This window comes from Chionomys nivalis, chromosome 21, assembly GCF_950005125.1.
Source record: "Chionomys nivalis chromosome 21, mChiNiv1.1, whole genome shotgun sequence".
Taxonomy (NCBI): Eukaryota; Metazoa; Chordata; class Mammalia; order Rodentia; family Cricetidae; genus Chionomys; species Chionomys nivalis.
Genome location: NC_080106.1, coordinates 24,147,945 through 24,175,168, shown reverse-complemented (window position 1 = coordinate 24,175,168; position 27,224 = coordinate 24,147,945). Strand labels below are relative to the sequence as shown.

The 27,224-nt window shown below is 50.1% G+C and overlaps 1 protein-coding gene across 1 annotated transcript in view; it reads left to right on the top strand.

Moving 5' to 3' along the window:
* The first annotated feature begins 211 nt into the window (after nt 1-211).
* Nucleotides 212-27,224, top strand: part of Bean1 (brain expressed associated with NEDD4 1) — a 40,937-nt gene continuing 13,924 nt past the window's right edge. The window contains exons 1-2 of the mRNA XM_057753880.1: nt 212-709; nt 11,166-11,272. Of these exons, the coding sequence (XP_057609863.1) occupies nt 11,248-11,272 (25 nt within the window). The 5' untranslated portion in view covers nt 212-709; nt 11,166-11,247. The remainder of the gene's footprint in view (nt 710-11,165; nt 11,273-27,224) is intronic.

Sequence of the window (27,224 nt, the reverse complement as noted above, 5' to 3'; positions counted from 1 at the left end):
ACAGGCTCCTCTACCCATCCCAAAGGCCAGCAGGCTGTGTCCCTCCTGCCGCCCCCACCCTCTGTTCTGCCCTTTGCTCTTGTCTCTGTCCAACCTGTCTGGCTGTCCTCTGACATGTGGTTGGTCCACCCTTCTCTACACGTGTCTGTCTGTCCACCCTTCACGCATCTGCCCGGCGCATCAGCCTCCCTGCATCCCTGGGCCTCCTCGCCGCCCTGCTCCCGCCCCCCACCGCTGTGTGAGTGTCGGGCTGGCTGTGCGCAGAGGGGCGCGGCTCGGCGCTCCCACCTCCCCCGCGTCCCCATCTCAGCGATGACCCGGGCCGTGCCGCCTCCGCCGCCGAGCTGAGACCTGGGAGCCGCGCCGCCGCCGAGGAGGACCCAAGAGGGTGACGGTGGCGCGAGCGGCGGCGTGGAGACGGCGACGGGAGGCGAGGCGGGGCTGCGGCAGGGCAGGGCAGGGCAGGGCCCGGTAGACCGCCGCCAGCGGCTCGTTCGGGGATCGCGGGTGCGGGTCCGCTCGACCCGGCCCCGCCGGTGCGCCCCGCCCCTGCACGCACAGCAGGCCCAGGCGGAGCGGCGCGACGCCCCAGCCTAGCCCGAGCGCCACGGCATCCGAGCGGGAGCCGGAGCCCGAGTGGGACCCGAGCTGGAGCCGAAGCTGGAGCCGGCACTGCGGCGCACGGAGCGGAGCGCGGCAGCCAAGCCGAGTAAGGGGCTCGGGGCATGGGGAGGGCCTCGGAGGGGGTCCCGGCGGCTTAGGCACGCGGCCGGGGACGCGCTGGGCGGCGGGGGACGCGGTCCCAAGCGGAACCTCAGCGCGCGCGGAACTGAGCGGCTTCCCGGGACTCCTGCGGTTCATGTTCCCGCATCCCCCGAGAGGGTCACAGGGACCCGCGCACCCCTTGGGAAATGCAAGGAACCCGAGGTCTCCCGTCTGCCTAAGTATCAAGCGAGTATCCTCCGGGCGGAAGCCCAAGACAGGGTCCCCAGGTCCCGCGCCCTCGGTTTGGAGGGTCGCGGACCAGCCCACTCAGTAAAAGACACACTAGGGTGCACTCTTTCTGGGGTGGGAGAGGAGAAGGACTGAGGTTCTACGGAGTTTGACCCTGAACCCTCTCCCACCACCTTAAGCCAGGAAGTTTGACGTTCCGACGGGCTGCTCACCTGGATCATGCCTCTGATACTATAGCATCTAGGACAGAAGGTGCTTCCTCGCCACCCCTCATCCCCCACCCCCGATAAGGCAGACTTTCCCAAGTGCGTCTCTTGGGAAGGACCCAACACTGAATCGGAGGTGGCGGTTCTGCTGACTGCGCAGCGCTGAGTGGCACGGCCACCCCTCTCCAGACTCCTTCTCAAGCTGGGCGATACCCACTCTGGCCCAGCTAACTCCCGCAGCCCTTCCTGGTTGTCCTTCGGGCTCTGCAGTCCAGGAACAGGCGGGTAGTGCCGACCCTGGGCTACCTTCCTCAGCCACTCCGTTGCCAGCATGGGCAGCCAAACCCAGGCTAGGAAGGGGAGCTCACAAGTGACATGCCAGAGAAGCAGGGGGCTGCCAGAGTCTCCATTCGCCCAGTTCAAGTGCACCTGAGGGCCAACAGAGGGCCCTGTAGGTTCTCCTCAATTGTATGGGCTGCTAACTAGAACTTCACCACCGAGTGCCTCAGTTTCCCTCTTTGAAAAGTACACATGATTCTGTTAGTCGACTGTGTAGAAACTTTAGGGCCATAAAACACCCTTGGCTGATTCCCTAGCTGTGTGATCTTTGGCAAGACCCTTGACTTCTCTGAGCTTCAGTTTCCCGCATCTGAAACGTATGGAAGATGAATCCAGATCATGAGATGATTCTTCTGGGGCGCCTGACAATTTATGTAGTACTTGACTGCTTTTGGTCACAGGTGTCATTTTCTGAGGCAAAGTGAGTTTCCCTGATGTGAGGGAACATGACGCTGCCCTCCTTCCTGCCCTCTAAGAAAGCCCTTGGCTCCCCGGGGGCCTGATGAAGTCTCCTTTAGCCCCCTTTCTCAGGCACTCGCTGGCATCCTCTGCCTGCCCAGACCCTCTCTCTATGCCTCTGTCCAGGTTGTAAATGGCTCACTGACTTCAATGGGTATTCTGCCCTTTTTCCTTTGGCTGGTACTTGCTGCCCCAGGCTGAGATACCCCCACACTATTGTTCATAAGCCCCTGTATAAAGGAGTCTGCACACACCTTGGTCGGTGAAGGGAGGACTGTCTTCCAGGAGGTGGCTTAGGTGAGCCACGGTGATGGTTCCAACGGGTAACAAGCCCAGTGAGTGGGACAGCGAGGTTACCATGAGTCAGAAGGGTACCCTCTGTGATGATTTCTTATTGACTATGATGTGTCTGTTCCGGCTGGGAGGTCACAAGGCCATGATAACTCTAATAAAGGAATTGGAGCTGGTGACAAACAGCATGGTTTGAACTTAAGAGCTGTCCTGTTATCTGAATAGGATCTCCCTGAGTCTGGGGAGCTGGGGTCTTAGGCCCAGAGCAGGCCAGTCAGATGCCCATGGCTTAGGGAAAATATGAGCATCCATGGCAGGGGACAGGCATGGAGGGTGTAGGTGGGCAGGAGCATTGGCGAAAAGAAAGCAGAGGACACCATGTCCCTGCCACCTAGAACTGGAATGAAATCGGAAAATGTGTCCACCTGTTGCTGAACAGAATGGCTGCCTCCTTGGGGTTCTTCTTGCCAGAGTCCCTCTTTCCTTCCCTTGTAGCCACCCCTATCCCTCCCCCATTCACTCACTGGGGTGCCCCATTCTTTGCATCTTCCATAACCCTCTCCCCTCCTCTTCCCAAATTAGGTTTGTTCTGCTGCTCCACTCAGTATTTGGAGCACAGCTGATAGGGAACGTGATGCGGATGTGGGATGATCGTGGGTCTCTGGCAGTAATCAGCTGGATGCCCTCAGAGGACATCACTGTCACTCAGAACCCTAGTCACAAAAGCATGCCAAGCATGGGCCAGGACACAGGAAGGCCCTAATCAGCTCACAGCTTCCTAAAAGGGAAACTGAGGCCAGGGAGGCATGCCCCTTGCCGAGTGAGCACAAGACAGAGTTGTGGCTGTGAGCACCGCTCTTAGAGTTAGAGGCAGCGTTTATGGCATTTGGTTCTGGGCAGGTGGCCTCCTGTTCACAGCCTCAGTGTTGTGAACATGGAGTGAGTATTGATTGCACACCTGTCATGCCCATTGTGAAGACTAAAGAAGTAACACATGGGAGGCCCATGGCTGCATCCAGTGGCCCTGGGCCAGGGGCCCTGCCATGACTGTGCTGGGAACATCCCTCATGCTTGGTTTTGTAAGCACAAGCACATATCCTCTTTGATTTCAGACACCAGCATTCTAGTAGAGTGGAGCCGGGGGGGGGGGGGCACATCCTGTAATCATCCTGCCATGTCAGTAGAGAAGCCCGAGGCTCTGGAAGGGTAAGGACCCGAGCTAGGTATAGAATACTTACCATTTCTGTGACTCATCCTAATTTTCCCCCGAGTTCGTGAAATTGATAATTAGCACATTTTAACTCCGGCGGCATGCAATTCGTTATCAAGATGATTTCTCTATGGAGATCTTTAATCATTTTGTGTCTGAGAGCTGAAAATGAAGGTGCTTACGCTAAGTCCATGGCTATCACATTTTTAGACACTCCTTTTTTTTTTTCCTACTCGAACAATTATCAAAGTCATTTAGTCCAATTGACATAAAAGAGCAGTCTCCTACTCATTATCTCCTCCTCTCCAGTTTTCCCTGCAGCACTTATCACCTCCGGCATCCTTAGCCCTTACTTGTCTATTGCCTTCCCCCAGCCATAGCACTCACTGTGATGTCTCCTGAGACTAGAACAGCACTCAACATCGAGTCTGCTCTGCAAAAATCATAAGGTTCTTACAAAACAGAGGTCTGCTATTTTTATTATTCTTGCCAAGTGTTCAGATTGATTAAAAACAAAATGTTATAGTATGGGAGACACCGTTCCCTCAAATATTCAGCAAACATGACTTGCTTCGGGAGCTGGAAGAGATGGCTCAGTGGTTAGGAGCGCTTGTTGCTGTTCTGGCAGAAGACCAGAATTTGGTTCCCAGCATCCACACAGAGTTGCCCAGAGGTACCTCTAACTCCAGCCTGATGAGATCTCATGCCCTCTTCTGACCTCCAAGGTGCACGCATATGCACACACAGGCTCACAGGAAAGAAGAAATCCTTTTAAAAAGGTTTAAGTATCAGGGATAATTTGATGGCTGTTAAAAGGAATGAAGATCACAGGGCCTGGTGATGTGAACTGTAATCCCAACCACTCTGGAGGCCGACAGAAGGGAATCATGGGCTCCTGGCGCCCAGTGCCAACCTGGGTGACATAGTGACAAAAATAAAAATAAAAAGTGCTTAAAGACTCTGAGGGTTTTGATGATGTAGCTCTGGAGTAGAGTACTTGTGTCACATATACAAGACCCTGAGATCAAGTCCCCATGCCAACAAGAAAAGATTAGTTTTCAAACATCTTAATGAACCCTCTTATCCGTAAATTAGATGGTGAACTGACTTAAAAAAGAAAAATCAGTCATAAAGGAAAAGTTCAAAGGCAAATTAGTTTTAGCCATTTTCAAGGACTGGCATTGACTTTTTTTATCCAGTTATTTTCTACCACAAAAATGTTCTTTGCTGAACCTTCGTTTTGATGATTCTTCAGATTATAAAATCAATATGTTTCACTGTAGAAAATTTCAGATACCATAAAAAATATAAAATACAGCCGGGCGGTGGTGGCGCACGCCTTTAATCCCAGCACTCGGGAGGCAGAGGCAGGCGGATCTCTGTGAGTTCGAGACCAGCCTGGTCTACAAGAGCTAGTTCCAGGACAGGCTCCAAAACCACAGAGAAACCTTGTCTCGGAAAAAAAAAAAATATATATATAAAATACATGAAAAACTCTCCTTAATCCCTCCAGTGTATTCTATTTCCACCCTAATCTTTTGCTGTGTGTGAACATTTTCACTAGAATGTGCTTCTACAAAATAAGGATCATGCGCAGTTCTACAACCTGTTGGGGTTTTCTAGAATAATCAGAATTCTTTTTACATCTAACATCATACTGAGAGCCTATATGTTGTTACATTTTTAAACATTATTTTATAGCTACATAATATTCCACTGTAACTGTGTACCATAATTTGATCAGTCTGTCTCTTCTTACTGGTGGCCACATTGGGATTATGTCATATTTTATTTTTAAAATTAACGTCTGCCTGGATCTCTTCTGATGTCACCAAGCCCTGAATCGGGCTTCAGTATACTCTTGGGCAGGACCAGACCAGATTGCAGATAGCCATGTTCATGAAGTTGCATAGGACATCAGTCCTCTATGGTTTGGCCACAAGGGTGTGGAATTTGACCCTGTAGAGCAGTGGTTCACAACCTGTGGATCATGGTCCCTTTGGAAAACCTATGTCTCCAAAAATATTTACATTATGATTCATAACAGTAGCAAAATTACAGTAGCAACAAAAATAATTTCATGACTGGGGTTGCTATAACATGAGGTATATTAAAGGGTCTCAGCACTAGGAAGTTGGGACCCCATTGCTATAGAGGAACAATTCTGGTAAATTAGGGCAAGTAGAGATCGAAAAACCTCCAGACAGATCGTAACCAATCCAGTACAGCCCATGTGTGACCAGATGTTGTCGGGGAAACAGAGATGCTCCCACACCCAATGTCTAATAACATCGGAACTCAGGCACCTGCCAGCAAGCTTCAAGTGGCCATTGTCTTCTCCCACTCTTCCTCACCCCACTCCTGAGTTTATCCTCCTGCCTTTAACCCCAGGATAAATAGTGTGTGACTTCGTGGTACTCATTGAGGAAGTCCCCAACTGGGTCCCTTCCTGTGACAGGACTAAGTTCTGTTGCTGATGTTACCCCTGCTGGATAGCGCTCTTGCAAGAACAGTGCATCTAACCAAGTCCAGGAAGGTTTCTCACTGCCTTCCTGCTCTGAGTGATCACACGCCCACCCACAGATCCAGGGAACAAAGCCCTGTGAGATGACATCATTCATTCACTCCGTAGTCACCGTGCACTTCCTGTGGCTCAGGCTGGGTGCTAGGTTATCTATGACACTGACACCTACAGTCTGTAGTTGCCCCCTCTACACCTGAGCAAACGCAGAGCCGTGATCACCTCCTCCTCCCCTTTCTCACTGTCTTATCTCCGATCCACATGTCCGTCAAACTCGCCTGCACGTTCCCACTCAGAGTATTTGAGTGCTCTGCTCCGAGCAGCCAGAGTCTCCTTTCCTAGGGATCCACCCAGCTGGCTGACTGCTATCTCTGCTCCCCTACCACCCCCTACCGAAGCCCACTATCACCGCTTTATCCGAATGCACAGCACCCCACCTGCACAGCTGTCTCTGCTCTGTCTCCCCTATCATCTAGCGTGCATGCCCATTGTAACTCCGCCTTTAGCAGGAGAGGTGTGTTAGGGACAGAGACCCTCAAAGAATGGCTCCATCTGCAACTGCCAAGACCTGGTACACATGGAAGAGGCCTCTCACCCATCACTTGGTGTTCAGGGTCACCCTAAGCCCAGAGAGATCTTCCAGAAACAATGAAAGCTGACCCTGTGGCTGCCTGGCTATGAATCTTCCCAGGACACCGCTTTGGGCAAGGTGTCTCCCCACTCACCAGGCCCCTTTCTGCTTCTGTATCTCAGAACTCATTTATAAAGTTGAGGTTCATATTGAGGACCTGATGGGCCAACAGCATGGGACAGCAGTGGACAGTGTGTCACATGACCTCCGTATTGTGGCTAGAGCCCCAGTCCATCCCAAAACCCTTCCATGTCTGCTGTCCTCTTACGTGTGGCTCCTGGATCCAGCTCCAGTCTTGGTTCTGAGTCTCCCCTGAAACTATTTCCCCATAGATCCCACACCCTCCTTTCTCCAGGTCTGAGTGTCCCACAAGCCCAGAGTAGAGGTATGCCAGGGGCAGGAACATAAAGAGATATACAAATGTTGTGGTCTAGCCACACACCATTTAGTCACGTCAAAGCCTGGAGTGCTGCCTGCCCACCTTCTCTTGCATCCGCATCCAGACAATCCAGTCAGAGACTGAATCACAGCAGAAAAAAGCTGAGTCTCTGATGCTGGGCCCAGAGAGAGGCAAGCAGGGTAATTGTGACCTCTAATGGGCCCATGCTCGCCAGGACAGGTGGGGTGCACTCCCCACAGACCGAAACCCATGGTCTCAGCCCACCTGAGCCTGGCTTTGTCAGCTGCCCTCGTCACCGTGTCACGGCTGTGTTCACATGCAGGGACATGGATGGGTACTTGTTCACAAGACACCACACATCCAGCTCCTTTCTCCTGGGGACCACAACAGAGTTTTGCCCAAACAGAGTGTCTGATGTGCCAGGCAGTGGTTTTCCCATGGGTCGCTTGGAGATCCTCCAGTGGGTAGAGGGAAGAGAAAATAGACTGGGAGGTTGAGCATCTTGCTGCTTCTTTAGAGTCCAAAGAATCCCTCTTGAAAGCCAGGGATATATAGATCAGGAATACAGTGCTTGCCTGTCACGCATGGGGCCCTAGATGTGGTCGCACACTTCTGCAACTCAGCATTCAAAAGGCTGAAGCAGGAGGGTCATGAGTTCAAGGACAGCATGGGCTGTTTATGAGACCCGAACTTAAAAAAGAGAAACAAAAAAAAAAGTAAATTTTAAATGATTTGAGGGGGACCCCTTGTAAGCCCAGATGGGGTACATGCTAGGAAAATGCAGTCAACAGTTGTGTAAAGTGTTAGCTATGGTCTACAGTGCAGGGCTGGCATGGTGGCCCTGGCTGTGACAAACAGCAGTGTCAACACAGGCAACAGAATACATGGAGATGATCGGCTCTGCACGGCGAAGGCCTGCCTCTTGGCATGTATAGTATGACTTGAAAACTGTCTCTACATAGTCGCATATGCTGGTATCAGGCTAAGGCTGCCTTACCCCAACAGTACAGGTACTTTTGAAAATGTCCTCTAAACTGGGCCCCAAGCGAGGGTGCAGAGACCCTGCTGCCCTTCCATGCTCCCCAGTTGCTGTGTCTAGGATCATCTAGAACTGGATTCAAGGATGTTCGCGAGCTGGGGAAGTGCCCCCATTGTTACCAATCTGTCACCAGCAGTCAAGGAAGCTTCAGGAAGAGATCCTGAAAGCTGGCATGTGATGGCCTGCGTGCACAGCTCTCCTGGCTCTCTTTTCTGTGACCTTGAGCAAAGGTCACATCTGCAAAACTGAAATGATTTTCCTCATCCCAAAAGTCCTGTCCCAATAGGGCAGGGGACTCTAAGTGGCACTTAACAAGTATTTGGCTAATGTGAACCACATGTGTAGAGCCTACTGTCCCCAAAGACTTCCACATAGGACTGTCTACTTGAGCCACTGACCACATGTAATACAGGACTTATTAGGCCCTGGACTGTAAGACACCCACCCTCCCCACACCCCGAGATTCACCAGCCTTCACCTCAGTCTTCAGGTTCAGAGGAAATGGTGGCCCCAGGGAATCCTCCCAGAGAGGCAGCACCCTAAGGGGACCCCTCAAGAGAAGGTAACCTGCACCTCTCTATGGCATCTGGTGTCCCCAAGATCAGCACTACAGGAAGTACCTTCAGTATGCACTTATTAAATCCCAACATATGTCAGTGAGCTAGAGAGTCAGGAAGACCCCAGGGCTGTGGGTGCTAGAGAGAAGAACTGGACATTTTCCTAAAGGTGTCGGGAGCTGTGGAAGGGGCTCAGGTGAGGGATTGATGTGCCCATTCCTTCTTTAAAAGGGATTTCTCGAGGACTGGAGAAATGGCTCAGTGGATAAGAGGCTTTCTCTGTAAGCATCAGGACCTGAGTTAGGCTCCCAGCACCCACATTTAAAAAGAAAAAAAGCCAGGAGTGGCCATGTATGCCTATGACCCCAAAGCCTATGACCCCAAAGCTGGGGGCGGGGATGGAGATAGGATCTCCAGGGCCTGTTGGCTCCAGGTTCAGTAAGAAACTATATTATAAGGGAACAAGGTAAAGAAATGTAGAGCAGGGCACCTGATGTCTTCTTCTGGCCTTCACACACATGTAATCTGCAAACGCAAAGGCCACAGGCCTGAAAGTTCTTCTTTAGTTTCTTAGTGTGTAACTGGTGCTCTAAGCAGCCTGGGAGCTCAAACTCCTACCCTCCTTCCCCAGGTCAAAACTCTCCCTTGGTTTTTATGGAGACCAAGAGTGGATGTCAGGCCAGCCTAGGGCTCACACTGGGAGAGCTCAACAATGTTGGGGGTGAGGGGTGAGTGGCAAGTCACTACTTACAGACGTGTCCCCAGGTCACCTGCATTCCTCCTGCTCACATAGAGAACAGAGAGAGCACCTTGAGGCCTGTCACACACAGCTGCTCCTGAAGCATCATCAAGCTTATCCCTGCTTTCCCAGGAAGGATATGAGGTTCAGGAAGGTGAAGCGCTTTGACCAGAGTCAATGCCAGGAAGTGCTTAAGGGATCAGGGAGAAGAACAGGGCAGTGCAGAGGCAGTTCCTTGTTCACTTCCTAAACAGAAAGGCCACTGTTTCCACACAGTATCCGTAGCCAATGGGCTCCATCCAAACTCTGTGCCTGTTTGAGACAGAAAACACCTGTGGAAGGGGCTCCTAGCTGAGGCAAGACTGAGAACCCCTGGGTCTGACTCTCACAGGTAAATTCTGGCCACATGATGCAATCCCCAGTGTCCCCGAGGAAAGGGTTAGGCTGTTTCCCCTGAACTCAACACCCATGGTCCTAATCACTCCCAAAAGTGCATTTTAGGGGCTGGAGAGATGGCTCAGAAGTTAATAACACTGACAGCTCTTCAAGAAGTCCCAAGTTCAGTTCTCAGTATCTGTATGCCCACAACTGTCTGTAACCCTAGTTCAGGGGATTCAAAGTCCTCTTCTGGCCTCTAAGAGCGGCAGGCTCACAAGTAGGCACAGACATATGGGCAGGCAAAATGTCCTTCCACAGAAATAATAATAAAATTCTTTTTTTGGGGGGGGGTTTGTTTGTTTGTTTGTTTTTTGTTTTTTCGAGACAGGGTTTCTCTGTAGCTTTGGTGCCCGTCCCAGAACTAGCTCTTGTAGACCAGGCTGGCCTCAAACTCCCAGAGATCCGCCTGCCTCTGCCTCCGGAGTGCTGGGATTAAAGGCGTGCGCCACCACCGCCCGGCCTAATAATAAAATTCTTAAAGCACATTTTAGTTTCCGAAGTCAAGTGTGCCTCTTGATAAATAAAAGCCCACACTATGTCCTTTGGGGACACACAGGGAGGGATTGAATGGGTTCAAACCTTCAGTGGCCTGAGAGGACATTGCTCTGAAAACGGTTCCCCTTGTAAAGGAGTGTTGAAGTGGCCTGGCATGGCCAAGCTGCCCTAAAATCCAGGTGTCACACAGAGTTCATGTGGAGCTAGGTTGGGGTAGGGAAAGGAAATGAATTTTCCTTTCATTTGTTTTTCTAATTGGTGATCTAATACATTAGGTGCCTTCCAAAAGGAATGTGCTGGATGACTGGGGGCAAGAGAAGAAAACAGACCTGGAGTCTTGACCCTGTGTGATCTCGGCCAAGCTACAAGACCTTTCTGAGCCTCGATTTCCTTATGGACAAAATGAGGAGGAAAAGAGCAATCTGGCTCTTTGGGCAATGTCACAATACAGTCCGAGCTAGGAGGCAGGAAACACCCTCCCAGTGCCAGCCAGGAAGCCTCGAACAGGCTTCTCTCTCCTCTGCATGTTTCCCCTATGAAATGAGGACTTTGGACCAGTCTTTAAGGATCCTGATAGCCCTAAGGCACTCAGGATGCTGTAGTCTATGGAGGACGTGGAAACAGCAAGTCTTCACAGTAGAACTCCATGGCATCACTCTCCCACTCCAGGGGTCCCCCAAAAGAGAGATCCACCCTTTACACATCACCGTGACCCCAACACCCATTCACCCCACCCCTGCACCCACACCCCACACCTTGTAGCCCAGGAATCCCAGACTAGGAGCATGTTCATAAGTCCCCACCCCACCTAGTGATGGCAGTACACAGCCTGTAGACATGGGGGTGCTATAGGCACCCTATCACCTGCCTGTTTGTGTCTCCACAGGTGAGTGGAGGGGCCGTCCCCTCAAGAAGTCCGAGCTGTGCTCGAGGGCAGGCTGGCTCCGCTGTTCTGCTCCAAGGATTACATGTCCTTCAAACGCCCTTGCCCCTGTAAGTCTCTTCCTTGTCCGTCACTGTTGGGGTCTAGCTGCTGCAGAACTAGAGGGTGGAGTTGTAAGGTTGGCATGGGGATGGTTGACCCAGGCGCTGAGGGGAGTCTAACCAGGGCTAGTGTAGAGAGACTTGAGGGTTGGGGTGTGGAGGGGAAGCACAGGTCACCCCAACAGCCACAGTGGGCTCCCTGGAAACTGAAAGTCACACTTTGTCCTGTTCCCAAAATGTGACTCAGGATCCGTGTGAAGCACAGTGGTGCATTCTCCCCGATCCACAAGGTCATGGCCAAGCAGCTGTGGGCAGTGTTGGCTGAAACATGCTAGAAACACCTTTTTAGGGCCTTCGTTGTGATGGTGTGATGGTGTGTGGTTTCCGTGGGAAGCAAAGGCCTTAATTTCTTCCTACACTTAAATACCCACAAGCAATGCTTCGTGGATTTCGGTCCCACAGAACAGTTCCTTGGGGCTGGCTGCCCTAAGGAAATTCACCCCGTAGCTCTCACCAGAAAATTCCCACTGACTGAAGAAAATGCATGACTTTGTCTTTAAGAGTCTTCTCGTGACTCCCCAGTGTGAGGAGTCCATTGGTAGACCAGTCATGTGTCCTCTTAGAACTCAAGACAACAGCCTCCGTAGACTCAGTAGACTCTCCGGCTTGGCCTCCACCCTCTCAGGTAACCTTCATGGTTCCACAGCAGAACCTGCTTTCTCTCATTCCACACCTGAGCTCCTCAAACCAGCATCACTTGTACTTTGAGGAGCATGCCTAACTGCCTATCCCTTGTTGAGAAGTCGTGGCTGTGTGTTGAGGTGACATCAGAAGTTTCCCACCTGACACCTTGGTGTCCATGCTCACTCACACCTTGGTGTCCACACACAGTCACAGCCTCAAAGACTAACTCCTGGAATATTGAGGGAATGCCAGCGAAGGAGAGGGCAAGAGCCTGCCTGTCCCATGCAGGTGGGATCCAGTCCGAATCCAGGCAGGGTCCTCACCACTTAGGTTGCAGGGTAGAGACTGGCTGTGGGCTCATCTGCCAAGAATATATCTAGATGTGATGAAGCTCAGCCAGGTGCTGGCCACTGAGATGAAGGGAAAGGAGGGGCCAGCACGACTCTTTCTGGAGATGGACACACAGGCATCTCCAGATCACTGTTGTCATCGCTGCTGGGACAGAATCAAGAAACGGAAGGTCCTGCCCCAGGCCAGCTGCTGGGATACCACCCTGCAGAGGGCTAACATGGTTGTGTTCTTCCCCACTCCCTACTGGTGAGACCAGGGAACTTGGAAAGGAGGAGGCTAGGAACACTAAGTGTAGCAGGGTTTCTGGAACCTGAGAGCCTGGGCTTTTCATGCTAATAGAAGCCATGGCCTCCAAACAGCACCGCCTCCTCCTGAGGACTCAAAGTTATAGTCACAGATTCTGCAGGCCACGAGAAAGCAATGTCTAAATGATTTTGGTCCACTCCTCCCACCTGCCACCTGAAAGGCCTGATGCCTGGCAGACAGTAGGTGCCTGATAAGTACATATGCTGTGTGGCTAGTTCCGTGATCTCTAGGTGAGGAGATTATGGGGAGTGGGAAGTCTCAGAGCTCCCCCAGCCTGCTTGGGTCAGCCTTGCCTCTGAGATGAAGGGGTGTCTGAACCCCTAGGCCTCCAAAAGCTTGGAATACTGTGGGGCTCCAGGAAGCCTCTTTGCCTCGCATCATCCAGTCAACTTGTTCCTTTTCTTAAAGTCACCCGAGGCTCACCCCACACTCGGTTTACTTCACAGCAGCCTCTGTCGACTCGCCTAGGCTCATACCCACCTGTTTGCATTTGCTGAATCCTGTCTTTGGTTTCCAAAGCTCACCTGTATCTGAGTTTCTTGGTGGCTTCCACCTTCTTGACCCCTGACCCCGCCTAGGTTCCTCCAGCCACTTGTTTGCCCATCCTGTCTGTCACGGTCCCTTTGGCAGTGGAGAAGGGGAAACAGTGCCAGGGTCCAGCCCAGTCCAGCCCCTTGCTCTGCACAGCCAGATTCATCCTTGCTCTGCTGCTGCTGCAGCCTCTGGGCCAGCATTCTCCAGGGTGTCTGCCTAGCTTCCTCCTGGGTCTTGGAAGATGTAGGGGTTGGGAGAGGCTTAAAAACCAGGAGCCAGGCATGTGGAGCAAGCACACCGGTAACTCTAGCACTTGAGAGGATCATCGCTAGCTCAAGGACAACCTGGGCTACAGACTGAGTTCGAGGCCAGCCTGGGCTACAGAATGAGATGCTGTCTCAAATTTTTAAAACTTAAAAATAATAAAATAAATACTTAGGAGGAACCCGGGAATGGCCATATGGGATCACATGCCCCTGCTTTTTAACACCTCTTCCCCAGTCTGGAGCTGCTCCGTGTGGTGAGAAGCGTGGCAGCGACCACCATGCCTTTCTTAGCTCATGTAATGACCCTGCCAGGTTGTGCAGAACACCTAGAAAACTCAGAGTAGGTGACAGTTTGTTCCTGTTCACATCTCCGTACCCTGGCCCCTGCGGTACAGAAACGCAACCCATGGAAGGAAAACGAAGCCCAACAGGTTCCCGAAGAAAGCCCTCCATCAGGGAGTCAGAGCTTATGAGGTCTGCAGATGGTGGACAGCTCGTGACTGCCTGGGGCAGAGGGCAAGGTGGCAGCTAAAATGGCCCTAAACCAGCCCTGAAATCAGATCTGCCAGCACCTGTGGACACTGGGGATGTGGCATGCTTCTCTGGCCTTCTGGGAGTGGGGCAGACATCAGCCATAAAGGGCTGAGCTGTAGATCTGTTGCCTCCCAACCCCGCGTCACCTTTGGATACCTGGGCTCGTCTCTGCCCCTTGTGGGCACCCCCAGCAGCTCTCAGCAGCAGCCCCGTTGGGAAGCTGAGAAATCTGAGGCAGAGAGGCAACAAGAACAAGACAGAGGAGGACAGGGGAGCCTGGCCAGGGAAGCCTGCAAGCTCTCTGGCCAGATAGCCAGAAGAGGAAAGGGAGTTTCTCTGCTTGGAGTCATGTCTGTGAGCCTTTCCCAGCCCTAGAGGCCTTGCCTGGAGCTCTGAATGTGGAGGAGGAAGACTGGGGGTGGGGGAATCGGTCCCATCTCGCCCCTGCTGGGCAGAACAGCCCAGGACTCCCTGGGGACCCAGGCTCTAAGCACAGATGCCACACAGCCTCTTCATTGCCATCTAGCAGATGGCAGCACCATGTAGCTCCCTGTGTGGTGGGGGCAGGCTGCTTTCCTATGGCCTCTGGGGACGGATCTGAAAGAGCTGATTTTGGGGACAGTGGGGGTGGGGGGGACTAGAGAATAAACAGGTAGCAAAACAAAAAGAAAGGGTAGACATGCCCCACAGTCTATGGAGAAGTCATGTAGGCACACCCCTGTCAAGTTCATGACGGCCATCCAAGGCCTGGCCAGAATCACAGCCTTGCAAGGCCCCCGCCCTATGCTCACGGTCACCCTTGGAGTGAGGACAGTATTGGGCTAGAGTATGCGCTGTTGTTTGCCAGCTGTGTGAGTCAGGGCAAACTTCTCATCTTCCCAAACCCTCAGTTTGCTCATCTATGAAATGGACACGGTGAAGTCTTACAGTTTGCTGCTCAGATATGAGGGGCCACAGGGAGGGCTGAGCTTGGTATCAGGCTCTGAGAAGATGCTCAAGAAACCATCCTCTGCCTACCTCAGTGTTATTAGTTGTGTCTTTAATGATGGAGATGGGAAAACAGAAGGTAGGACTCTACAGGCAAATCTGGGATTTGGACCATGAGTTAGCCGTCTGTTGCTATGACAAAATACCAGAGATCATTAATTTAGAAGGAGGGCAATATTAGTTGGCTCATAGTTTGGAGGTTTCAGTCCATGGTCAGTTGGAAACGATGCTTTGGGGCCTGTGATGAGGCCGAACATCATAGCAAAAAAGCCTGTGGGAGAGGAAGCCTGCTTGCCTCACGACAGCAAGGAAACACTCGGATTATATCCTCTCCAAGGGCGTATCCCGGGTGGCCTAACTTCCTTCTGCAAGGCCCTGCCTCTTTAGGGCTTTACCACTTCGCATCAACACCTGGGCCTTTGGGAGACACTCAGAGTACAGTGGTTCTTTGGTTGTTGCCATAGTTACCTCTGCCACTGTCAACATAAGGGAGGATTTGAGGGCAAGAAGGGAAAATAATGGAGCACACTCAACAGTCCGCTGTTGCTGTGTCCAGAGCAGACAGCACTAATCAATCATGGCACGCTTTCCCAGTGAGCCTGAATGCAAACTCAGTCCCCCTAAATGCATGCTGGTACCACCCAAAGATCATTAGTCTTTGTCCATCCACTTGATGAAGCAAGGAACCAGGGGAAAGGGACTTTAGCCAGTTGTTTATCCCTGGGCCTCAGTTTCTTCACCTACAAAATGGGAGTTCATAGAAGTATGCCCGTCACCTGGGTGGTTGTGGCGCATGTCTTTAATCCCAGCACTTGGGAGGCAGAGGTAGGCGGATCTCTGTGAGTTCGAGGCCAACTTGGTCTACAAGGGCTAGTTTCAGGATAGGCTCCAAAGATACAGAGAAACCCTGTCTTGGAACACCAAAATAAATAAATAAATAAATAAATAAATAAATAAATAAATAAATAAAGTATGCATGTCAGAGGGCTGCCGTGAGAACCCAAAGAGGTGGCTTGGAAAACCCTTATAAGGTCTTAGGATCCATATTTCCTGTGGCCTCATCACTTTCTTGAAGAAGTTGTACAAAGAAGGGTTACTGTGCCCATTCCACACACAAGGAAACTGAGGCTTAAAGAGGTAAAATAATTAGTCAAGGTGCTACAGCTATGATGGTAGGATCAGACCTGAGTGAGTGTAGTCAGATCTCAGTTTTAGCTAAACCACGGCTGGATCGATATACAAGGTGGAACCCACTTTTTCCCACATAAAGCTAGGTGTGGTGGCTTGTGCTTGTAACCCTACCACTAGGGAGGTAGAGACCAGAAAACCCCTGGAGTTTGCTGGGCAGCCAATGAATGGGCTCCAAGTTGAGGGAGACACCTTACCTCAAAAAATTAGAAAGGGACAGAAGAGACACCCAGGGTTCACCTCTGGCATCTGCACACGTGTGCACGCACTCACGTGGGCATAAGCACTGTGTGCATTTACTTATAATGTATCGGGGTGGTATGGAGCATATACAGCCAGACGAGGTGGCAGGTGAAAAATGAGTTAAGAAGACCATGCTAGGGCTGGAGAGATGGCTTAGCAGTTTCGAGCACTTACTGCCCTTAGAGAGGTCCGGAGTTCATTTCCCTGCACCCACACGGTGACCACCAACTGAAAGTCCAACTCCAATGGAAGCCATGCCTACTCTGGTCTCCACAGGCATGCAAGCAGGTGCTGTGCAGATACATGCAGGCAAACCACTCATACACATTAAACTGTCAACCAATATAAACATTGCTAGAGGCGATTCGGGGAGACTGGGTCGTGCAGGTGTCTTGCAGAAGAGTGCTCTGAGTGAGAGAATTCAAAGTGGGAGCAGGTATGGCCTGTTCCGGCATAGAAAGGACCGAAGAAAATAGTGGCAGTGCGTGGGGCTGAGCGTGTGGAAGGACCGGTCTGCCGTTTACTGAGCCGAGGGAACTCCTGGAACAGACGGTGAACGGGCCGAGGCAGACTTGAAGGCCCACTGTGTCTGAGATGTTACAGAGACACCAGGGTGAAGATGTGGGCAGACAGCTAGACATATGAGCTGGGAGTTCAGGGGTGAGTCTGGAGCTGGAGCTGTAAATTGGGGAGCTGTCTGTGTACGGGTGCTGCTCAGTGCGGAGATGCTGGGTGAGGTCACCGGCAGGACAAGTGTGGGGCGGTGGGGAAGAGAAGGAACTCAAGAGTGAGACTCGCATGGCTGGAGGGTGCCATGATGTCCACATCTCATGGTCTTGCCAAGGGAAGTGTGATCCCTGGTGTCGTCACCTGAAGCCAGGTTTGTAGAGAGGATGGTGTGCTCTCCAGCCAGATGAGTAAGCGCACTGCTGTTCCTCTGCCAAGGGCTCCCATGTGCTAGCCATTCTGGTGCTAGGCTCTGCCTCCGCTGGAACTGTGCCCAGGGTTCAGGAGAGACTGGTTGTCCTCTGGGAAACCACCACAGAAATGAGCAGCCTGTCTGCTTCAGAAACAAGACAGCTGGTCCTGCTGGGGAAAACCACCTGCCCAGAGGCCCTGGGTCCCTTCTGAATCTCCAAACCATCAGCTACTAGTGGCTGACCTCTAAACCTATCCCTCTTCCTTGAAACTTGAGGGCACCTCTCTCTGCAGGGTTTGCAAAATTCATCCTGTACTCCTCTCACCCCCACTCATCCTGCTCAGCGCCCTGTACGCCTCTCACCCCCACCTCTCACTCCTCACCTCTCACCCCTCAGCCCTCACCTAGCCTCCTGGCCCTGCATCCCTGGATGGCAGGAAAAGGTCTCCACCATGAAAGGGTCAAAAGGTAGAGTTTGAAAGTGGGTGTGCTCTTATTGGTTGATTCTTCCCTGACCCTTAATCCCACAGTCATAGCCTGACCAACTCTCAGACTTCCCTGCAGAGACTCTCATTCCCTTTCCAGCCATCCCGGCTTAGCACAGTGACTGTCCTTCAGTTTTGACAGGTCATCAGGAGTTCCCCCCACACCCTGCCCCATCAGATGTAAACCAATTCCCCTAGACCTGTAATGTAGGCTGGATAAAAGCCCTCTGCAGGACCTGTTCCTTCTGGGGCTCTGCCCCAACCCCTTCTCACCCCAGCTGGATCAGGTCACAGAGCATCTGAGCAGCTGCCACTTCAGTGCCCTGCCTGCACCGCCCTTGAGTGTAGCTGCCACCCAAAGTGAGAAAGTGCCCCGGGAGAGTCTCCAACTCTGACTGCAGGATAAGAAGACCGGACTCCTTTGAAAGAGAGACCGAGACAGAGATGCTTCAAGGGACAAAGGTTGTCAGAACAAGATCCCTGCCCTCACCCCTCACACACACACACACACACACACACACACACACACACGCCATCCTCACTTAAGAGGCTGGGGACAGTCAGAGAAGCCTACCTTCAGCTCCTGGCTGCAGCAGCCCTCATCCCTCTTCAAGCTTCAGGCACCGGAGAGTATCTGGAGGGCACCACATCCAGAGGGAGCATTGAGCCTCTCTTACCCTGGTCAGTCTCTAGTGATCTCTCTCTCTCTCTCTCTCTCTCTCTCTCTCTCTCTCTCTCTCTCTCTCTCCCTCTCTCTCTCCCTCCCTCCCTCCCTTCCTTCTTTTCATTTTTCTTTCTTTCTTTAAGCAGAAATGTCAGCCAACAAGAGCCAATAATTAAAAACATTTAAGATTTCATAAGCAAGTGGTTAAACTATTGGTAGCTTAACAATCGCCATGGTGGAAGCATTTGCATCATGAAAATTGGCAAACTACAGCTCTGAGACCCTTCCATCTCCCTTTCTTCACATTTTCCCTTCATTCACTCCCTTCCTCCTCCCTGCTCTTCCTCCTCTCCCCCTCCCTCTTCTCTCTCACCTTCTCGCTTTCCTTGCTTTTCCTTTATGAAAGCTGGTTTGCCAGCACTCCACTGCCTTGAATGTGCCTACAGAAAGGTGCACCATCACCGGGTTACAGCTCAAAGAATTCCCACAGACTGAGCATGCTCCTGCTGGGGAACACAGTCTTGCCTGCACGCAGAACTCCTTCATAGCCTTCTCTGCTCACTCTCCTGAGCCAATGGCGACCACAAATTAGTGTTGCCTAAATGTCAAACTATATTGGGCTCATACAGTATGTTCTTTGTTCATGATCGTGTTGTACGCTTTGCCTACCTTAGTGGGTATAATTGTAGATCATATATTCTCACCACCATATAGTATTCCATTGTGTAAATATACCACAAGCAACTTCTCTGCTCTCCTCTACTGGGCATCTGCGTTTTCTTCCACTTGAGATGATGAATGCATAGCCATGCCGGGGTGATCCTAGTACACTTATGTCCAAAGAACGTGCTTCAGTAGTGGAAATGGTCCCTATCTTCGTTGTCCAGTACAAACGGCCCAAGCCACAGGTAGTTCCTAGCATTCAGAATATGACCAGTACAGCTAAAGAGCTGGATTCTAAATCTTAATTCTAAATCTTTTATTCAGTAGCTGCCAGTGACTATCACACAATACTGCCCAGTTCCAGTGAACATATAGAAAAAGTCTCCCACCTGGGAGTAGGAGCTTGGACACTAGGATGTACATATGTTTAGCTTTCATAGGTAAAAGCCAAATACTTCCAACGTGGCTGTTCCAACCTGGCCTCTCACTAGCAAATCTGAGGTTTCTGACCACTGTGTTCCCTGGCAACAGTGAGTGGAGTCTAAGTTTTTCGTCTTAGCCATTCGAGTAGGAAACACATCTGGCGCATGGTGCTTTTAGTTTGAATTTCTAGTGACTTAGCATAGGATCTTGAATACTCTCTTGTTAAACGGCTTCTCAGATCTTTAGCCATTTTTCTATGGTGTGCTTTCATTATTGATTTATAGGCATTCTTTATATATTGTGGGTGACCCCTCGGCTGGGCATAGCATTGCAAAAACCTTCCTGCCTAAGGATTACCTCTGGCTTTCATGATATCTTTGGGTTAATAGCATATGCCTACCTTTTTAATCCATAAAATATAGGTTAAATTTTATATGCATAATTATTTCGTTTAACTAAGTATGAGATTATGAACTATCTTCTTGTGCTCCTTGGGGGCAGAGGATTTCTTCACTGCCACTCCAAGAATAAAATTGTACAAATTCGAAAGCCCGTGTTGAGCACGTTCAGTCTCGTACCTGTGTCAAGAAAGAGGTTTTATCTGGTGTTGGTGACATTTTAGATTTCAGCAAACACGTGTATAATAACATTTAGGAGAGCCCTCGCAAAATAATTTAGGCTTTTTCAGAAATTTCCCACTTTTCAAGGTAAAGAGGGCTCCCCAATACTTTAAAACATGTACAGTGACGCTGACATTTTAAGGACATCGGAGGACATGTGGCCATTACACATGCATAGGATGTCAACAGCACACTGTCAACCGTGGGGACAGTGGTGTTGTGGAGGAGTGAGATGACCGATTATACCTGCAGTCTTGACGCCCTGGCCTGTCTGCCAAGCGTAAAATCCAATTATCTACAACAACATGACTATCCGGGACCCAGACAGTGCGTAATTTACAACTGAATTCGAAGCTTTGGGAACCTGGCAGGTGTTCTTTAAATATAAATTCGACTGAGCGTTAAGTGAAAACCCCAGACTTCGGTAGGAGAGACTGGCACCGTAAATGTTTAGCTGTCATTCCCATGCCAGGTTTTATTCTGTCTTTGCTCCTGAACTGTACACAATGTCTTCTCACAAATGCCACGGGTACCGCAAGTTGATAAAGCACATTTGGAACAAAGGAACGTACAGCGCACCTTCCCTCGTTCCTGCTGTGCAAAGACCGAAGACCAAACAAGGGTCTGTGGGTCGGTTTAAGTTATTAACCAGTAGCGTGCCTTTGCGCTGCAGGGGTAGGGTCCGAAGGCGACACGGTCAACCCTGAGACAGAATGCAGGAGGTGCCAGAGGCACCGAGGGTGTGAGCCATCATCCAGAGACTCTCTGGGTAAACAGCACCCACTTCCTGTCAGCTGCGGCGAAGGACAGCATGTTTCCGTCTGAGAAGGATTCCTGTGGGGCTTTTTGCTTATCATTTGGAGAAAGGCTGTCTTGGGTTGTCTCAGCGAACAGGAGGCCTAGGTTTTCAAATTGGTTTTCCCGTCTGCTCGCAGATGTGTTCGCTGTTAGCGCTGCTTGACATTGAGCCGCTGTCATGGGCGGCGTGACTAATCGCTTGTGTATCCAGCGGAGAACAAGCCGGTTAGGGTGGAAAACTAATCATGGAGGAAGGGCGATTCTGTGAAGAGGAGAAGAAGGATTGTTTTGTGTCCTGAGATCTATTAACCAGTACATAGACAGCTCAGAGAGCTGGTCTCCAGGGTCCTGGGGGCACACTGTGAATGATGGGGTCTTTCTTCAGCATCCCTGTCCATTTTAGATGTGACCCTGACCCTGTTCACATCCCGGTACCCGGGCAATCCTTCAACCCCCTCACTATCCCGCCCCTCCCGCTCTGCAGCCCAAATGCCCATCAGAGTTCTTTATCTCAATACAGATCTGCTGTGCGTTTTAATGGTTAGAACCTTTTGTGTCCTACTTAAAGGGTCTAAAGTCGTGAAGCTATTCATGGATCTCTTCATCTTCAAGTGTTATGGTTCACATTTATCTTTGTTTTAATGTGTGTTTTCCTTTTGTCTCATGTCTCGTTTGTCCTTGTGTTCCTCCTGTACCTCTCTGCCATGAAGTAAACATATTTAATTTACTGGTTGTAGTCTTCTGGGATTAAAAAAAAAAAAAAAAACCTGTTAGTAATTGCTCTGAGGGTTGTACATGGGTCTCTGTATCACAGTCTATTTCAGAGTAGTGGTAACTCAATCCAGCATAGTAGGGAAACTTTGACCTAATGCCTCTTCCCCCATTTCTGTGCTTTTATTCGCATATTTGCTGCATCCGTATGTGATGTGAAAATATCAACATAGAATTAAAGTTTAAGGATTATACAACCTTGTGTCTTTTAAAGGAGCTAGAGGGAGGTGTGAGGGGCCTGGAGGGATGGTTCAGTGCCGTCTTCTGGCCTCCATGGGCACCCACATACACATCAATAAATTATTTCAGAAAGAGTAAATGAAAAAGAATATACTTCTGAACCCTAACTTTGCATTTCCTCCTTCCTGTGGGATCCAGCTAGCACTTGCTAAGGCTAGCCCCTTTCCCTCACTCAGCTTTAGTGTCTCTTGCACACCAAGCCTGCCGGCAGCCAAGCCTCTTGCTTTTGCTAGTCAGGGAGTTCTTTTATTTGTTTCAGTCTTGAGGGAGTTTTGCTAATACAGCGCTCTTATTTAGCGGTTAGCTAGACTGTGCCATCCACTGCCTCAGTGCTCCACGGTTTCTTATTAGTCCTTAACCACTAACAGGTCTCCCCTGTATGTGCTTTCTCTGTCCTTGGCCTTCAGTAGTGTGTCTGACGTGCTGAGGTGGGGATCTCTCTTTGTGTTTATTCTACTTGGGATTTGCTGAGTTTCTTGGCTATGTAGAGTAGGTTGCCAAATTGGGGGAAATTTGATATAAGTTTCTGAGGCTCTGTTCATTCTCTCTCTCTCTCTCTCTCTCTCTCTCTCTCTCTCCCTCCCTCCCTCCCTCCCTCCCTCCCTCCCTCCCTCCCTTCAATGTTGAGCATTGAACATTTTAGATAATATAGTAACTATGCCATAGGAGCTGTGGTTTGTCTGGTTGTTTAGGGTGTGGTTTAAACTAAGGCTGTAAAAATCTGTCTCTACTACAACATACAGTTGCTCATATTTCTACTTGGATTTTTTTTCTTTCTTGGCTGTAGTTTTAAGATTTCTTTCCTTATTGTTGACTAGTGTCTGCATGACTCAGTGTTCACCCAAAGAACAATCACAGGTTGTTCTCAAAGGCTTCCTGACAGTAAAGCTTACTGAGCTTCTCTGCTGATGGCTTTGCAGTGTGAGGCCTAGGGAAAACACTGACTTCTCAGGGAGCTTATATCTCTTTGTGTAGAAGTAAAGGCTGCATCGGGCAAAGAGATCCAGGCTCTACTCTACTGCATCTCAGGCAGAAGTCAACCCCAGGAAATCTGGAGGGTCTCTCGGGGTGTGGTGTTTTGAATAGGTACGACACCCATAGACTCATGTGTTTGAATGCTTGGCCGATAGGGAGTGGCACTCTTAGGAGGTATAGCCTCATTGGAGTAGTGTGCCCTCCTTGGAGGAAATGTGTCACCGTGGGGGTGGGCTTTGAGGTCTAATATGCTCAAGCTACACCCAGCAGGGGACTCGGTTCACCTCCTGTTGCCTGTGGATCAAGATGTAGAACTCTCAGCTCCTTTCTGAGTGCCCTGTCTGCCTGCGTGCTGCTATAATAATGGACTAAACTTCTGACATTGTAAGCCGACCCCAACTGTTTTCCTTTGTAAGAGTTGCTGTGGTATTGGTGTCTCTTTACAGCAATAAAAACCCTAAGACATGGGCCACTGAAGCTTACTCCCTATTCAGTTACCAGCTAGCCCACCAACCCATTTATATCGCACTCAGGGCCACAACTCGAGGCTCGTGTCGCAGCTAACCCTGTTTATTCACTGCTGTGACCACTGCTTAACTAACAGCATCCTAAGTAAATTATACTCTCTTTTATTCACAGTAACAGGGAAGCTGCCAGCGTTCACAGCCTGTGCCATTCAGGCTGACAGAGATGGTGAGGAACTGTGGGAAGCAATTCCAGTCAAGCAATCCACTGAATCTCACTGTTCTTTGCTCAGACAGGACTGAAATGGTGTCCTTAGAGTTGTGGCCAGCCTTTGCGGTTGCATTTATGGAGTGTTTATATAATCTACTTACATGGTCTTGTGCAATTCACAGAAACACCTTCAAACATAATTACCTTATCTGAGAGATGAGGACAGCCAACGTCACTAACCAAGGGTTTTAATGATTGCATTTTCCACCTGCAGGGACTTCCTCTCCCTAAAGCTTTTGAACCTTTTAATTTTGGGTGGTGGTGGGTATAGGCAATGCCCCCATGCCAAGGTGGTTACTCAGCACTGCAATAGCGAATAGTGTAGTGGTGATCTATACAGACCCTAAGTCTGACTCACAGAAATAATCGGGATTTTCTTTCTTACTAATAATGCTAATTAGCCCAAGAAAGACAAGGAAAGACCAGTTTCTATTCATGTTGAGTTCAGTTGCAGGCATATTTGAGGGCTAAAGCAGAAAGAGCAGAAAGAATCAGTCATGCAGTTCCGTTGGTCTTTTTGCTTTGTTGCATTTTGTTTTCTTTCCTTTTTTTGTAACAATGCATCACCTAGCCCAGGCTGGCCTCAAACTCACTGTGTAGCAGAGAATGATCTGGAACTGGTTTTCCAGTCTCTGTCTCCTGAGGCATGTGCTAACAATCTGTGAGCCAGATTTTTTTCCTGTGTATCAGGTCTTTGGGGAAAACAATGATGTTTATGATATTCATATCTTGAATATGTTTTCCATTGAGTTTCTGTCCTAGCTAGCTTTAATTATCAGCATCACAGAGTTACAGTCATTTGAGTTACTGTCTAGACCAGCCTAGCCTGTGGGCATGTCTGGGGGAGATTGTCTTAATTATTAACTGATATAGGAGGGTCAGTCCACTATAGATGGCACAGTCCCTAGGCAGGTAGTCCTGTACTGTGCCAGAAATACAGCTAAGCAGAAGCCTGTCAGTGAGCCAGCAAGCAGTACTTTCGGCTTCAGTCTCCTGCCTCCAGTTACTGCCATGACTTCCCACAGTAGTGGGCTATAACCTGGAAGTATAAGATGAAATAAACGCCTTTCTCCCTTAGTTTCTCATCGCCAGAGTGTTTTGTCGCAGCGATGTGAAGGAAACTAGAACGTATATGACAGGATGTGGGCAGGACCCACAGTGGCACGCCTTCGATAAAGCTAAGTCTCTTCAGGACTTGAGAGAGCCTCAGTCAGCCTAGCTCTAGGCTTGTTCCAGGGACTGAGAACTTTGCAGTTACAGAAGTCTTTGGATGACACCAGTAAGCTTCTCTCTCCCCACGTGGGACAGCTGGTGGTCATCGGCCGCATTTGTGAATTTAACATTTTATGGATCAAATATTCATGAGCTCCTGGAACTTCCATGTTAACGTAAATGGCCATTTTTCTGTCATGAGTGTAAGTCCCACGATGCAAGCCGGCAGGTTGGAGCTAAACCCCTGGCTGATAGGCCCAGGCAGTCCCCTCACCCCCACCCCTACTGACGCTTCTCAACCCAGTTCCACACCACCCACTTACCCAGCATACACAGGGACTCTACCAGTGTTTACAAAACCTGGCTTCTCAGGGCTGGAGATACAGCTCAGTGGTAGAGCACTTGCCTAGGATGCACAAGTCTCTGAGTTCAATCCCTGGCACTGCGAAAAAGAGAGGCAATGTGGGGCCAACTCTAGATAGAGATGGCAGAGAAGAGGAAGCCCTGGAGGCCAGGCAGGAGTCCATAGGGAACTGAGAGCAGGTGTGGGTTTTAGACAACTATATCCTTCACCACAGCTGGCTCAGAAAGAGGGAGAGTGGCCCAGTGGACTTCCAGCCAGTGAATAAATATTTCTGCAAGCCAGAAATAAAATATTACCAAGTGACAAAGATATGGGCTGAGGTATATGGAGGGACATCTGAGCTCATTTTAGTGTGTTTATCTGAGAGGCAGGATGTGTCTCCGAGCTCATGTTTAGAGAATCATTAAGGACTTGTGGGTGGTCACACATATTTTCCCAGTTATAGCTGAACATAGTGGTTGAAACCTTCTGCTTGGCAGTAGAGTGGTCTCTGGTTAACTCTGACTTGTAGGCCAGAAGTGAAGCAGGACCAGGAAACGCCACGATACACCGAGTCTCCCCCTCTGCATGCCAGAATATCTTTTTGGGAATCTCTTGCTGTCCAGTTTGAGAGGTTCATTTCTGTCTGAGTCATAGTTACGCTGCAAGGCAGGCATGTGTGTGGAATAAGCATTTGGTGGGTATTGGTAATGAATGCATGAATGAATGGGTAATGGATGGGTAGGTGAGTGGGTTGGTAGTTGGGGTTGATGGATGGGTGGGTAGACAAATGGTTGGATGGATAAATATGGGAAGATGGGTAGGTAAAAGAATGGATGAAGGGATGGGTAGATACATAAATGGATGGTGGACAGATGAATGAGTGGGTGACAGGTGGGTGGGTGGATTGATGGATAAGTGATAGGCGGGTGGATGAATGATGGATGAGTGGGTGATTGGTGAATGGTGGGTAGGTGGGTGAAGGGATGTGTTTATGGATGGATAGATTGATGAACGGATGGACGGTGGGTAAGTGGATGGACCGATAAGTGGATTACTAAGTGTATTCTGAGAAGATGAATAAGTTGTCAGTTGGGTCAATTAATGGAGAATTGATGAATAAGTAGACAACTTTATACTTCATTCTATTATAATCTGCCCCACTCCTGACATCACACACAGTTCCTGATACGACAATAGTGGACTTCCTATAGCAGTACATCCCATTGTCAAAAGAATCCTGAACAGCAATGACCTTACCTCACCCCTGTGGTCTAAGGCAACATTCCCACCCCTCCCCGGAGTGCACTCGTCTCCCGGAACTCCTCTAACTCTGTGAAACTGTCCATGCTCCTCCCACCTCTTGTTCCACACGTCACCCTCTGTGTCCTCTCTGAGATGTCTCTGAACTGCCCAGCCCTCTGACATCCTTGTGTCATCCTCTTGAAACATCTGTTCCACAGCTGGGAATCAGTAAGGGAGCTGAGATGGAACTCAAGACATGGGGGAGATGTAATAGGGTCCAAGTTGACAAGCTCAGTCTTTACACTCTTCCCTGGCCCCCACAGGAAGCTGGAATAGAGGAAGATGGTGTGTGTGCCATATTCCCTCCATCCCTTCTGGCGAGGGCACGGCCACCCTGTCCACTTCTACTGTGAGGGCGGACCTTGCTGCGGCCAGACTTCCCAGGGAAGTGCACCTGTGACAAATGCCTTAAGAATTTTTGTGACAGGAGCCATCAGTCAGATCTGTGTCCTTGCTTCCATCCCTTCTTTTTCTCAGCAGCATCTCTGGGAGAATGGGCAGGAGGATGCTCAAAAAAGGCTGAGTCAGCACCTCGGTGCCTCTGTGCCTTCTCCGTGGCCCCAGGGGTTCAGATAGCTTCGGGCTCTAAGGAAGATCCTCTGTGCTCATTGTGACCCTTGGGCTGACAAAATGCTGTGTTCGGAAAGGATTTAGTAGCAGTGGTCTGCTACAGTGTCCCTGCCAGCCTGAATTCTCCAAACTGGAGCCCTAGCTG